The 15,598-nt window shown below is 45.1% G+C and overlaps 1 protein-coding gene across 3 annotated transcripts in view; it reads right to left on the bottom strand.

The window, feature by feature from the left end:
• Positions 1–15,598, bottom strand: part of CACHD1 (cache domain containing 1) — a 138,722-nt gene that overhangs the window by 48,833 nt on the left and 74,291 nt on the right. For 2 of the 3 annotated variants that reach the window (XM_014456743.2, XM_023754671.1), the window contains 3 exons: positions 11,431–11,557; positions 7,699–7,843; positions 6,611–6,827 (listed from right to left, as the gene is read on the bottom strand). In XM_014456743.2, the coding sequence (XP_014312229.1) occupies positions 6,611–6,827; positions 7,699–7,843; positions 11,431–11,557 (489 nt within the window). Of the gene's footprint in view, positions 1–4,774; positions 4,898–6,610; positions 6,828–7,698; positions 7,844–11,430; positions 11,558–15,598 lie in introns of those variants that run through there. The other variant, XM_023754672.1, reaches the window with a different exon arrangement.

The following is a 15,598-nucleotide window of genomic DNA, read 5'->3' as shown; positions in this document are numbered from 1 at the left end:
GGACTGAGATTCTAAGTAGAGAGTGGCTCCAACACAGGACTGAGACTCCAAGTAGAGAGTGGCTCCAGCACAGGAATGAAGTAGATGACTCTGAGTGAAGAGTGGCTCCAGCACAGGCTTAAATAAGATTTTTGTCTTATTCAATCTACCTCAAATGCCTGGATTCAGTGTTTATTAAACCAAATATGTGGCTAAAGTTGGATTCAGTGTTTATTATACCATCTCAAATGAGTGTATGCAGTTTTGCCCATGATCCAATAAGATGAGTCAGGCACAGGATTACATAATATTTCTTCCTGGGTTAGATGACCTCATAAAATGAACCTCAGTAAAATGGCTCAGAGTAAAGTGTGGCTCAGGCACAGGAGTAAATCAGATGTCTTTGAGTAAAGTTTCCATTTGCATGGAAATTTTTTTCCATTTTTTCACTCTCATCCTGTGTGAGTCTTTTGTTCTGAGGTGGGTCTCTTCTAGATAGCATATAATTGGGTCATGTTTTCATATGATTAAGCTACTCTATGTCTTTTGATTGGAGAATTTAACCCTTTGAGTGCCAACCAATATCCTAGGAACTATGCTAAAATTGCCAAGGCATTTTTGCTGATTTTACAGCAGTTTAGGAAAAAAATTATGAATCGTAAGTACATGAAGTTACATATTCAAAAACTTAAGGAAACCTTTACTACATTTGTTTTCTGCACTTAGGTGCCATCTGTCAATAAAGAGTGAACTACTAGTATCTAATAGTGACACTGCAGGAGGAGCGCGATAACGCTCCCGGCACTTTTGGCAAAAGACAGGAGGAGCACAATCGCGCTCCCCGGCACTCTAGGTTTTAATCCATTTACATTTATGATTATTATTGACCAGTACTTATTTATTGCCATTTTAATTCTGTATGTCTAGGCTTCTCTCCATATATATTTCTTCTTCTCATTACAGCAGTCCCTTTAGCATTTCTTGTAGTGCTGGTTTGGTGGCAATAAACTCCTTTAGCCTTTTATTTTTGTCTGGGAAGCTCTTTAGTTCACCATTTATTTTGAACAACAGCCTTGCTGGATATAGTAATCTTGGTTTCAGATCCTTGCTTTTCATTACCTTGAATACTTTATGCTATTCCCATTTGGCCTGTAGAGTTTCTGATGAGAAATCAGATGACAGCCTTATGGGAGCTCCTTTGTATGTAACAAATTGCTTTTCTCTGCTGGCTTTAAGATTCTCTCTTTGTCTTTAATATTTGGTATTTTAATTTTGATGTGTCTGGGCATGGGCCTGTTTGGGTTCTTCTTGCTTGGGACTCTTTGTGCCTCTTGAATTTGTGTGACTTTTTCCTTCACCAGGTTAGGGAAGCTTTCTGCCATTATTTCTTCAAAAATGTTCTCTATCCCTTGCTCCCTTTCTTCCCCTTCTGGCACTCCTATTATGCGAAAATTGTTATGTTTCCTGTTGTCCCACAGCTCCCTTAAGCTGTCCTGTTTTTTAATTGTTTTTTTTTTCTTTTTGGTTCTCTGATTAAGTGATTTTTTTTCTACCCTGTCTTCTAATCTATTGATCTGATCCTTAGCTTCCCCTAATCTACTGTGTATTCCTTCCACTGTATGCTCTTTATTAGTGCTATGTCATTCTTCATAATTATATCTTTTCTCATGCTGTTGAACATCTTTGCCATTATTATTCTGAAGTCTATGTCTGATAAATTTCTTATCTATATTTCATTTAGTTCTTTTAGAGAATTCTCTTGTTCTTTCATTTTGGGCTTCTTTTTTTGTCTCCTCATTTTGTATACCTGTTTGGGTTTGTGTCTCTGTATTAGATAGATCTGCTACTCCCAATCTCTAGCACAGGACAATGTCAGACGTGTTTTGTGACTGGCCCTGAGTATGCTGTTTGAAACTATCAGCAATCCACAGCTTGTAGCTCCCTCTTCTGGGGCTGGTGCCTTTGTATAGGACTTATAAGCAAGTCTTAAAGCTAATTTTGATGCTTGAATAATTCTCTAATAAATACTAACTGCAAATTTATAATGCACTACTTATTTACCAGAAATTAGGAAGTGAATACTGATGCAAAACACACACACACACACACACACACACACACACACACACACACCCCAAAAGGTTCGGAATATCCCTGTCTTAAATTAGCTGATAATAATTCTCCATGTTGTAAATACACACCTGAGAACACCTCACTTAAAGTTTTAAACTGGAAAAAAATAGTGTGTATGTGTGTGTACAAATATACCATGAGGCTGCCCAATGCCAAAGGTACCATGTGTGATAAATTCCTGGACACACCTGTAAAACTGACTTAAAAGAGAACCCACTGGATCTTTTACTTAGCTTTAGGAATTTGGATTAAATATGTTGTCACTGAGAGCTAGTTTTAGGGCACAGGCCCATATTTGGAAAGCTAGAAGGTCTGCAGCCTGCAGCCTTCAGCACCCAGTGTATTTTCTTTCCATCCCCACAATAAGATATATACTTTGTAAGTATCCTCACTGTTTTTGCCTCATCCCTGACTCCATTCCTGTCCAATGCACAATCAAAATAGAGTTATTTTTCTATTTCTAGATAGCAGACCTGCCAAATTTGGTCTGATTTATTTATTTATTTTTACTTAACAGATATTCTCTCTAGTCACTCAGTTAGAAGAACTTTAAACTTTGTGATTAGTAATGTTAAGAATGAATAATTATAGGAACTTGGGCAGAACAATGACATAATATATACCTAGAAGAAAATGCAATGGCTTATGTAATACATTAACAATAAAGAACTTAAATTTTTAAAAAATGCAATGGACTCTCCATTTGGCAAGCCCCTTACTAAGTCACATGCATGCCGTAGGGTCAACATCAAAAAGGAAAGAGCTACTCAAATTAGACTTTGCCCATGCCAATAGATCACCACTCCTAACCATCTTATTCCTTCTTCTATAAAGTGACCCACCAACCAATTACCCTAATAATAAACCCAGAACAAATAATCCAAATGTACTGATGTTATCTGCCGGGAACCTATTCCAGCATGTCATAATTTCAAGAGTTTCATCAAAAGGGTGATGAAACTTGGGGACTCAACAGGGTTGAGTCACACATATAGTCACCTGTTGGAAATGGCTAAAGGCATTTCCATAGACCTGAATAGGAAACTGATTGTGGCTGCCAGACAGCTAAAAGGCATCTTAATCTACATGTTATTGCCTCCTACTGGCCAAACACCTGAACAGCCGTAGGCTAATTCCCTCATTCTGACAATGCTTCTGTACCCTTTGAAACCCTACCCTTTGAAGTGTATTATCTCCACCTTGCTTTAGGACAAATTGTGTTAATAAAAGCAAGGGTCCAAGACAAGGAGGGAGTCTTCAGCTCCTTTAGCTGAAGGTCCTCTGACCCCCAATGCCTTTCAAAATTATATCTAGTCTCTGGACTCTTTATTAGTCTCTGGATTTCTATGCCATCTACGCACAGCCCCTTTTCCAGATTGCTGAACCCTTCTTGATGCTGGGACAAGAACCCCGGCAGTTATCAGTTATAAATCTACCATAGGCTTGAAAAAGAGCCAGCACTGGATAAAAGTTTTAGATTTTTCTGATTAGTGCAAAGTTATAATAATTTCTGACATGTAGCTTCTGTATCTTATTATCACTAATGGGGGGCAGATACTTTACTCTCATGCACAGATTAATTCTCACGATATTCCTACAGGGTAGGTCTGATTTATTAGATTAACCTCACCCCATGGCCTTCAAACAGTATCAGGTACAGTGCAGGTGCTAAATAACTGTCTGTGGAATGAACAGTGGTGTGTATATAGAGTGTAAGCTCCTGGGAGGAGTATACAGACCCCTCACTGTTGTAGCCAAGGCTACTAGTGGTCCTTGGCCTTGTTTGGGCCTGAGGTCAATTTAGGATACCTGGGGTATGCTCTGTAGGTTAGCTGGAAGTCTTGTAGGAAACTGAATATCATAACAGCCACAGCTAAGTTTATTTAATATTTATGATGGAATCCTGGATCTTATTATCACCCCCAGGCCTGGAGAGATCAAATAATTTACACAAATAAGTTCACAGAGGTTAGAAAAATTCCAGAGTAGGAATTTGAAACCACATTGGTTGAAACCTAAAACCCACACATACTTAAAACACTATGCTATATTGCTCGAGAGCACCTCAAATCATTCATTAATTAACCAGACAATGCTCATTCCTGAAGTAAATACTTTAAGCAACTCATTTGGGTCTTTTTTTCCTTTGAACTGCTGGGAGAAGCTTTAGGTGGAGGCCTGTGAAACACATTACTTGACCTAAAAGGAACTCCTCTGAGCATTAAAAAAAACAAAGAAAAAAATAGTACCATCAAAATTTGTCCCAGTCTGTGATGGTCACTCTTCTTGCCATGCTTTTGTTTGCCAACATTAAGAAAAACAAACAGCCCTAACCGGTTTGGCTCAGTGGATAGAGTGTTGGCCTGCAGACCAAAAGGTCCCAGGTTCGATCCCGGTCAAGGGCATGTACCTTGGTTGCAGCACATCCCCAGTAGGAGGTGTGCATGAGGCAGCTGATCGATGTTTCTCTCTCATTGATGTTTCTAACTCTCTATCCCTCTCCCTTCCTCTCTGTAAAAAACCCATAAAATATATTTTAAAAAAAAGAAAAGAAAAACGAACAAAGAACACAGAAGACAAATGCTAGCCATCAAAACAGGCTTCTGCTCAAGTGCAGTGCAGGAAGATTTGTAAGAAGAGGTTTAATGAGGTCTCTACTCACAGTTTTAAAGCTGGAACAAATGTCAACATCTGAAAATCCAAGGGGTTTCACATAAAAATCCAGATTTCTGGCTTCTCTTGAAACAGAAGATCTGGCAACACAGGGCAGGACTTCCTGCCTGGCAACACAGGCTGGACAGAAGAGCAGCTGCCTCCCTGCTGGAGTATGTGCTCTTGGGCTAACCACACCCTGCAAACATCCTCCTTACCTCACCCTGGGGGCTTGCTGAGTCACAGTCACTGCCTGGCCACTGCTGGGCTGACGTTCCTCTCCACTGTTTAAATAGCATCACCATCAAAACTGGACTTAAACTCTAGAGCTGGTTTGATGGCTGAAGAATCAAGTAGAAACACTTCCACTGAGGTAGATGGCACCTACAGGCAAATGGCGTCCACCAACTAGCCAATCCTCTTGAATACTTCAGAGGTCAGCCTTGTCTACTGACCTTACTGAATCGTGGGAAACTTTACACTCAGCCAGCCTGTAATATTGGTCAGTTTCTATGCTGGTTGGCAAATTCTAAGATGAGCCTGATGACTGACATCCTTGCATAATCCCCTCCCCTCTTGAGTGCGGGCATGGCCAGGAATTCACTTCTAACCAATCGACTATGGCAAAGGTGATGGAGTGACTTTGCAGATGTCATTAAGGTCTTCATGTCAATCACAAGGGAGAGCTGTCTGATTAAACCAAAAGGGAGGGTGGGCTTGATTAGTTCAGAGGAGACCTTTAAAGCCTTCCCTGAAGTTAGGAGTTGAAGAGGAGGTGCTCTCCTGCTGGCTTTGAAGAAGCAAGTGGACATGAGTTCTACAGTTGTAAGGAAAGTGATTATGTCAACAATTAAAGCTTGGAAGGGGACTCCAAACCTCTGATGAGACCACACACCTGGCTGACAGTGGGATTGCAGCCTCACGCAATCCTAAGAAGAGAACCCAGCTAAGCTGTATCTGGACTCCTGACCCAGGGAAACTGTGAGATAATACAATAAACGATGAGATAATAATATACAGAAACACAAAATGAATATGCTACCTGCCCCCATTAGTTGCAATAGTTACAGTAACTTCTTTCTTTCAAGGTCCCACCATATGCCAGGCACTGTGCTTTGCATTTAGCAATGCTCTTAGTTTTAATGCAGATACTATACAGAGCTTAAAAATATATTCTTTAAATTTATCTCAAGGATCCATTCATTAAAAACCACACACACACACACACGCACACACACACACACACACACACCTACAAATAGATTTTCAAATATAAAAGGGAAAATAACAGAGATTCCTTTCAGTAGTTTCAAAGTACGTGTCTTATTTCAAATATCCTTTCCATTAGCATGCACCCTAATTCCAGATCTTCTTTAATACACGGAAATTAAATTAGAGTGCCTTTGTACATTTGAAGAGCTATGCTCATCAAAATGACAGCTGGTCAGAGGATGGAAGGATTAAGGCAAGAACTCCTGTGGCCCCATTTTACCTGCACAGGCACACAGGTCCTCCATTCTAAGTCAAAGAGGAGGCGAGGTTGACAATTAGCATTAAAAAGGATGTGGATATTCCCTGGGGAATAAATGGGATGTGTCCTTATGAAAGGAGCAGGAAGAGGAGGCTCTGGGGGTGAAGAAATTGTGCAGACTGAGCACTTGGATTGGGAAAGAAGAGAAAATCTAGTGAGAGCCTAGCATAGGATGACATTATGGCAACACACGAAAATTTTATCCCAAGTCAATAAAAAAAAAATCCCTCTAGACATGGTGGTGTGATGCATTTATAACATATTCCTATCGCCACCCTTTACTAGTTTACCAGTCCTCTGGGAAAATGCACTTACTTGCTTGGGACTTTGTGTTGTTGTTTGTGCTCCGAATCAGCTGAAATGCCTTTTGAAATCCCACGGCGTGCTGGGTAGGACTGTCCAAAGATTTGACGCTGCTGACGAAGGTGGACATCTTCCTTTTGGTCTCACTGGTGGCTGGAGACAGGAACGTCTTGTAGCACTGGTCCAGGGAGCAGGTCCTCACCGTGTCTGCCACAGTCAGCACTGAGATCTGGGCGGAGGGAAAAGGAAAGCCCTTATCCCACCATGGAAAGGTGTGGATGGTTGTCTTTTTACTTGTTTTCTAAATTCCAGAAGAGCCCGAGGAGTGAGAAAGCTTACAGATTTCTGAGAGTTTAAAAATAAATGCCTGGAGGCATACATCTATCAATTTTGAAAAGGATTAGTTAAGGATTGGTAAGAGGGAGGGACCCTAGAGTTTGGTTTTTGTTCCAAGATGAAGTCAGCAGTATGGTGTTCACATATAATATTAAATTTTTTTTTTTCATGCAAAGAAAAGTCTTAGCAAGTACTAACCATCTTGGTTGTCTAATTGGAGGTGGGAGGGGGGGAGAGGGTAAAGATATGGGGGAGGTTTTAAACAATGACATTAGTGAGTAAAACTTTAGGATTTGGAAAAGTCAAAATGATGAAGCAGAAACTGCCCACAGGCGGACTATCATTAGCTGCAAACACACCTGTCGCTGAGGTGCCCTAGAGGTTAGTAAGTCTCCAGTGGCCTTCCCTTCTCCCTTCCCTCCCAAGCAATCTCCAGATAAAGTCAGCCATCCACCAGCATCCAAACCCTGGCCCTTTTGCTCCTTAACATAACTTCCAGTGTGAGAGTCACAGCTAATTAGAAGTCTTAAGAGGAGGCAGAAAGGAAGTGCATGGCTCAGCTGAGTGGGGCTAGTTTTACAAGAGGTTTGGAATCTCAGTTGGCAGCTGCTTTCTCAAATACCAGAGTGAAAACTAAATCGCTCTCTTCTGCCAAAGTCATCTTAAAGACGGATTCCAAACCATATGTCATCAAACACAGAGTGCTTCTAAAAAGGTGTTCACAGCAGATCCAAAGCCACGCAGACCATGGGGATCATGGTCACCTTATCGTGTTCGTCGATGGCGCTGAGGATGACCTGGGCGGCATCCTTGGCGATCTGGAGCTGGGTGTCGGTGACGGAGGCCCCGTGGTCCAGGATCACTACTATGTGCTTGGACTGCGGCCGGACTGTCGAGACGTAGATAGGTCTGGAAGGAGGAGAAGCTCTCTGCGGTCAATCCTGCATTAAGTACAAGGCCTCACCCTGAGCCAGCCGTGAGCCCATGTGCAGTCATGCTGGTGCCTAGGTTTCTCCTCAGAGGACAGGAGAATGCGAGATCAGCCCAGCGGAAGAAACTCTCCTGGGGCCCTGAAAACAACACCCTGAGATAACAGCATGGGTCTGCAGACCAGGGGCTGGTACCCTGTGTCTCCCAAAGATGAAAGTGACTGGGAGACGGTTTTAAGCAGCAAACCCTTTGGAAGGCTGGCTTTTCCTCACACGACAACCCTCTCCGCTGCTTGTGGTGGTGCTGCTGCTCAGTGTTACCCAACGTCCTGCTGCAGGAGTCGGACCGGTGGCCGCCTCAAGCTGCAGACACAGCCTCAGAGGGAGAAAGGTCCGCTCGCCTGTACTGGGTCCTCCTTGGCAGATGACAGAGTGGGACTTTGGGAAAATCTAGGCAGCCTATACTCGGTGAGCGTGCTGAGCGGCTCGGAATACAGGTCTGGTTTCTCTCCTGCAAGACGAGGACCACTGCGAAGAGGGCCTTTTAGGACTGAGGCAGCTCACGCAAGTCAGCCACTAAAAGGCCCCTATCTACGCATTTAACATTGTGCCATCAGGGCTGTCCGAGCCTGTGATAGCCACTCTTCTGGCTGGGTTTTTGTTTGCCAACATTAAGGAAGGGGGAGGGGTGGAGTCCCAGGGAGAAAGGCCTCCCATCAAAGCAGGCTTCCGCCAGAGTGCAGTACAGGAAGGGGTGTGAGGGGAGGCTTAATGAGGTCTCTATTCACAGTGTTAAAGCTGGAACAAATTAGGGGGCGCTTAAGAAAGCAAATCAGCCTCAAGAGAATGCTCTCCTTTATGGACACCCCTAAAAAACACTAGATTTTTTTTCCTCTCTGGGAAATGTTAGATGCCAGTTGAGTCACAAAAGCCTGGGCACAAATTAAGAAATGTAGGCAAAGTACCAAAACACCTGGCCAAGTCGACACTCACTGTTCTCCAGCCCAAAGTCCTGCATTAATACTAAGGTACCACTAGTCGATACCATTGAGCCAGTAGGGAAATGGGATTAAAAAAAAAAAAATCCAGGAGATGTGGCTCCAGAAATGAAAGAGAGAACAGAAAAGAAGAAAAATCTAACTCTCCCAACACTGATGACTGTATTACACACGGAACTTTTTAGGTCCTCCAAGCTAGGTGAATAGGTTTTTTTAAAAATGGACACACTTTCTTCATTCCAACTCAATTCACATCCTATCTAATAAAGCGGGAATATGCAAATTGACCATCACACCATCACAAAGATGGTGGCGCCCACAGCGGAGGCGGGGTTTCCATAGCACAAGATGGCTGCACCCACAGCGGAGGCCGAGTTCCCATAACGAGCCTTAACGAGCAGTCAGCAGGGACCTAAAGCTGCGTGATGCTTGGCCAGGGCAGGGGACCTGAGGCTGCACCCCCCGCCCGGTGGGGCTTGATGGGAGACCTCAGACTGCGCCCCCCACCCCAGCGCCAGGCCGGGGAAGTTCAGGCCACACTCCCCGCCTGGTAGGGCTTGATGGGGAACCTCAGGCCGCACCCCCCACACAGTGGGGCTTGACGGGGGAACTGAGGCCTCACCCCCTGCCCCAGCACCGGTCCAGGGGACCTGAGGCCGCACCCCCACCCTGTGGGGCTTGATGGGGGACTTCAAGGTGCACCCCCCGCCCCGATGCTGGGCCAGGGCACCTCAGGCTGCTCCCCCCACCCTGGGCCAAGCGACCACAGGCTGTGCCCCTCACCACGGTCCTGGGGGACATGAGGCTGCACCCCTCACCCAGCAGGTCTTGACAGGGGACACCGGCTGTGCCCCCCCCTCCCCCCACCGGGCCAGGAGACCCGAGGCTGCACCCCCACCCAGCAGGGCTTGACAACTGTGGGGCCAGCTGGGTCTCGGTATCATGTGATTTTGAGGCACCATGAGTGGCCGGGGACTTGACACTGGATCCTGTGGGGCGCCCCAGACTCTGACAGGAGAAAGATTTTCATACACATTTTACTAAGTTTCTTTCATCTCTGACGCTTCTATTATAGAGAAAAGGCAAATAGCAATGTTAAAGTATTTCCTCTAATTAATCCCCTTTTAATGTGCATGAATTATGTGCACCGGGCCACTAGTAAATAATAAGCAGCATATGTGTTCACACTGTCATAATGATGAGTGCGATATATAAATAGCAACATATTTACGATCAAGATGCATGAAACCTGTCTGGCTGGCATGGCTCAATGGTTGAGCGTCGACCTATGAACCAGGAGGTCACGGTTGGATTCCTAGTCAGGGCACATGCCCGGGTTGCAGGCTTGATCTCCAGTGTGGGGCGTGCAAGAGACAGCCAATCAATGATTCTCTCGCATCATTGATGTTTCTATCTCTCTCTTCCTTTCCCTTTCTCTCTGAAATCAATTTTAAAAAAAAAAGATGGATGAAACCTTCTAAGTGCAGGGTAATGCTGATTTGGGATAAGGTCCTGCCTGTCCTTTTGGATTATCCCTCACAGGTGATTCATTAAAAACAGCATGCTGCCCGCCTGGCGTGGCTCAGTGATTGAACATTGACCTATGAACCAAGAGGTCATGGTTCGATTCCCAGTCAGGGCATATGCCCGGGTTGTGGCTCGATCCCCAGTGTGGGGCATGCAGGAGGCAGCTGATCGATGATTCTCTCTCATCATTGATGTTTCTCTCTCTCTCTTTCTCTCCCTTCCTCTCTGAAATCAATAAAAATATATTAAAAAAAATAAAAATAGCATGCCATCCAATTTCTCTTCGGAGAAGCACATGAAAATTAGGTGAAGAGAAACTCAAGCGATGGCTCATTTAGACTCGGCAAAGTGGGTGTCTTGTACCAACTGCAGAGGTTCTGGCATCAAACATCTGACACTGCAAAAGGAGAACTGTGGGGATTCCCAAGGAAGGAATGAACCTTTGCCTCAGGGGCTCTGTGAATTGATGAGCCTTCTCCTACACACGATCTCTGTCACTGCCCTTCTGGCTACGCGGCACAACTTCAAGTCATTTCCACATGAACGATGGATCTTTAATCCAATGTTTCCTAGACAACCTTCACACTTGGAGTAGCTGAGATCTGGGTGTAAATTTCAAAAGGATGGCCAAGCCCAGTGTCCCGACAGGAACAGTGAGCGTCACAACCTCTGCTCTGAGACACGCTACCAATACGTCTTCCAGGGCTGAACTGTAGGCAAGGTATCGCCGTGTTTGTCTCACCAAAGGTGTCTGACGCTCAGAGCAGTTTGGGTGCTGCAAGCAATTTAATTTCTTTAGTAAATATCTTGTTCTATTTTGGCATGTTAGGTAGTTCTAGAAAAGCTCTGGGCTTTATCATGTGACCTTCCCTAGCATTTCCACAGTCAACCTATGTCCAAAGGCGAAATCCTTTCAGAATAAGTTCAAGTTTCTAAAACCGCAGCCTGGAGGCAGAGCCAGGTGTGTAAACGAGGAGCCAGTATTTCATGCAGATCGCTGTCAGGGGCAGTAATTACAAGGTTGGCAAGTAAGTCAACATACCTACTGCGATGCTCATAGCTGCCCTTACACCGGAACTTGTGTGCTGGGAAGACAGTGAATATCCCCTCTTCCGAACTGAAATACTGCCACTTGATTCCAGGGTTGGATTTCAGGTTGTCTGCAAGAACTGGAGGAGGGGGGAATATGAAACACAACTGCCGAACCCACAGGTGCACGTAGGCACCACTCCGCAGGCATCTGTTTTGCATAAAATGCTTGTCGTATGAAGAAATTCCACTAGATAGAAGGCTGTACATTTTCTACTAAACATTTTCTTTCTGCCCCTTTAAAAAAACACATACCCCTATTAGAAAATGAAATGAATGTTTCAGTCAAGTGAAGCTATTAATCTTAACTTTGAGTGGTGACACTATATGTCCGGGATCATTTTTTCCAGCGTCAATGATTCATCTGTACTAATGCCTCCCCTCACTGGGCTGGTCCCTGTTGGGCCAGCGTACACTTACTGGCTTGGATACATTCTCTAACTGTAGAAAACAGTGATGTTAATAGGCCTCGTCTCCAGAGGGACTAGATGTGCGACCTTGACCTTGCTCACTGCATAATGAGGGAAACAGCACCGACGGTACTTGAAAGGCCAGAACCATAATCATCCGATGATCGCTTCTGGAATGATTCCATGTGCCAGCACTGGATGGAGGCTCTCCTTTATGTTACCTCATTTAGTCCATACAACAACCCTAGGATCATTATTTCCTACATTGGAGTTGAGGATATAAGCAAGTGTAGAGAGCGTAAGCGATTTGCCTAAGGCTTCATCAGTGAGTTGTGGAGCTGGCATCCAAGCCTGGGTCTCCAGGCTCCCGTCTTCTTTACATTGTGCAGCATTGCCTCCTGTCCTGTGTACACTGCATCCCTGTCACTGACCGGCAGCTGGAGTGACAGCCACCTTACTGTGTGCAATCCTGTCCACAAAGTCTTTCTTAACCTCTTTCCTGGACTCAAGAGTTCTCTCCCTTCTCTGATGCCCTTTTGCTCTGTTCCACACCAACTCGGTCGAGTATTATACACTTATTATGTGTAGGGCGCTGCCTTACATGCTGCAAAATATACAAAGATGACCCAAAAGCAAACGCTACTGTAATAGCCATGATACCAAAAGAGTCACACACAGGGACACGGAGCAGAAGGCAATGCAACAGAGGAGGAGTCCGAGCAAAGCCAAAAAGAAAGTGTGAGCTGCTTTTGAGAAAAACACGCATGCTCTGAGTGCCACGTGACCAGCCTTTGGTCTGGCTCGGGGAGTCGGCAAACTTCTGTAAAGGGCCAGATTGTCAATGATTCTGGCTTTGCAAATCACATGGTCTCTATGGTATCTCTGCCACTGTAGTGTGAAAGCAGCCATGGACATATGTAAACGGACTGGCACTCACCAATATATATAGACATGTTGGTGTGTGCTAATCAAAGCTTGTTTACAAGCATCGGTGGCAAGCTGTACCTGCCACAGCACACTCGGGGCCTCGCACCTTCAGCAGTTACCCTGCCCAACACACACCAAGGAGCCGTAGCACATTTCATCCTCATAAAAGCCCCAGGAGTAAAAAAAATGACCATCCCAAGTTACAGGTAAGGAACCAGGATCAGAGAGGTTTTGGACCTGCTTCAGGTTTCAGTGGACAAGAAAGGTGTGGATCCAGTGCGTGACCACAATGCCCGTCCCCTCTCCACTCTGCCCAGCGGGCGACCTTCTCAAGGTCGTCACCTGGACTCGGGGGACCGGGCTCTCTCCTGAGATGGATGGCAGATGGGAGTGTGTGTTCACAGGGGAGAGGCTTTTCCTTCGCCTCATCTCCCGGGGGTCTGAAGGCTCAATCTTGACCTCATATTAGCCCTGTTCTCCAAGAGGCCCTGACAACCCGGCAAGAAAAAGGCAAATGGCTGCCTTTGGAAGTAAAGGCAAACTCCATGACCTCATCTAAAAATAACATCTGTAACAATAAACAGGCTACAATGAGACTATTAAAAGGGGAGCCATTGAGAGCAAGAATGTTTTAAAAATAAATCACAATTCCTACAGTGCATGATACATTGAGTCTCCACCACCAAATAGCATGCCGGCTCCCTAGCATCACTGCAGCACGAGAGCTTAAGTATCAGGCGAGGTTCCGCAAATCCTCCCCCTGAGAACTCCTTTGGCATCTGATTAAATTTCATCCCTTATTCGGTACTAGCAGAAGGTGATGGATATGATGGTAATGAGGACCCCAGAGCCCAGAAGCAATCTATCATCTTGGTGCGCACCCCAGGAGGGCCCCTCGCTGACCCAGATGTGCGGTGAACGAGAGCCCCATTATCCCCGCGGGCAGCCCAGCGGGGGCTTCTCCATTCATAGGAGTCAGGGAGGTGTTCTGGTCACTGGAAAACTCGGGCTGGGGTCCCGCACACTCACTCTTTCTTCAGAAATGCTGGACGGCATCCAAGAAAAAGCTGGGCAGGTGCCCAGCAGTCGGCCCTGGATGCACAGCGTTAGGCCTTAAGCTATCCCCGGGCAGGTCCTGTATCTGTCAAAACTGCTCTGCACACCTGCCTCAGACAGACCCCGAGGAGGAGGCAAAAGGTGGTTTTTTTCCTCACTGAAGCGTATTCCCGAGACAGAAGTTATACCCTCTGAATCCCTCCAGTATTTATCTCTTCCCGTCTTCTAGCTCATAGGATTGTGGTGAGGGTAACTTTTCGCTTCTCGGTCCCTGGATTCCAAGATCCCCGAGGGCGAGGTCTCTGTCTGAGCCACCTCTGTACCCCTGGGCAAGCCTCCAGTGCTTTCCACATCGAGGTACCCACTCAATGAGGGCTGCAGAGGTGACACCTGCAGGACCCAGGCCGGGGAGGGGCTGCACAGTCCTATTTCTCTGCTGTTCCCAGATACTGTTGCTGGATCAATTCCAAAAACTTACTTTCCTCTAATGCCAAATCAAATTAAAAATAAATTAAATACTGTGAGTACATCAGCATAGAGCAATGATCATGCTAAGTAGGTTTAAAAATAATAAATACTCCCTTCTCCCAACACCACCACCAAGTCAATAGATACAGAATAGACAGATAAGGGGAGGGATAGAAAGCCTGCTTGTCTGAAGATTTCATGGGACTATACATGCCAGAATGTATCAACTGTGTATTTTGAACATATAAGTTTATTAGATGTCAATGATACCTCAATCAAGCTGATGTGATAAAAAAATAGTAAAAATTTACTGAGTGTGACATAAACCAGTTTTATATATGGTGTGCCACTTTTCATAATTCCTCTGCGAGTTTATTATACCCATTTTACAGAGGCGGAGCTTGCTCAAAGCCACCAGGGTGGAGTGATGATTTGATGTAGGCGTGTCTGCCCAAAGCCCTTGCTGTTGCCAGAATACCACAGTGCTTCTACCTGTCAATAAGTACATGCTGAGATGAGTTAGCAATCCTCAGATAAAAAGCACACCGAGCATTTCCTGAGAGGCAGAATAGACATATATAAACATGTTGGTGTTACTCAATCAAAATAACTGGTTGCATTAGCTTGTACAAATATAATGCAAGTAAATACAGTTAAGGAGACACGATGCGAAGGAATGATTTCACAACTGACATAAGGTGTAAAGCTAAAGTAACATTTAATCATGTGCGTTTTAAAACAAACTGCTGAGTTGCTGAAAATGGCACCCACCAGTGGGGAGGCCGATGTCGCGGGGTGTGCCCCTGAGCCCACTGGGCTGGCTTAACTGGAACGTGGCACAGACACAAGCTACAGCTTGGCAGGCAGAGCCAACAGGAATGACAGCACTCATGATTCTGAGCGACATCTAACGGACAGCATATTTTAGACAACAGGAGGAGGTTTTATTGAACTGAGAAACTATCTAGCTTAGACCTCTGAATTACTTTGTCAGTTTTTTTCTTTGCCTGTCCATTGGAGCAGCCTACGTTAGCCGTTTGGACGCAGGCCCAGTGCTATTCTGCACTTTCTATTGAATCCAGGTAGGCACTTAGGAACTAGAAGGGAGACCTGATAAATAGGAATGGACTTGGAATAAGAAGCCATGGGTTGAAGTCCCATCTCTAAGACTGGCAAGCCCTCTGGCCTTAAACTTACTCTCCAGACCGCATGCAGAGGCAGGCATCTTCAAAAATGGAAACCAAATTGCACCATGGATTT

Source organism: Myotis lucifugus, unplaced genomic scaffold, assembly GCF_000147115.1.
Source record: "Myotis lucifugus unplaced genomic scaffold, Myoluc2.0 scaffold_63, whole genome shotgun sequence".
Classification (NCBI taxonomy): Eukaryota; Metazoa; Chordata; class Mammalia; order Chiroptera; family Vespertilionidae; genus Myotis; species Myotis lucifugus.
Note: the sequence above shows the minus strand (reverse complement) of the source record. Positions and strands in the feature narration are given on the sequence as shown.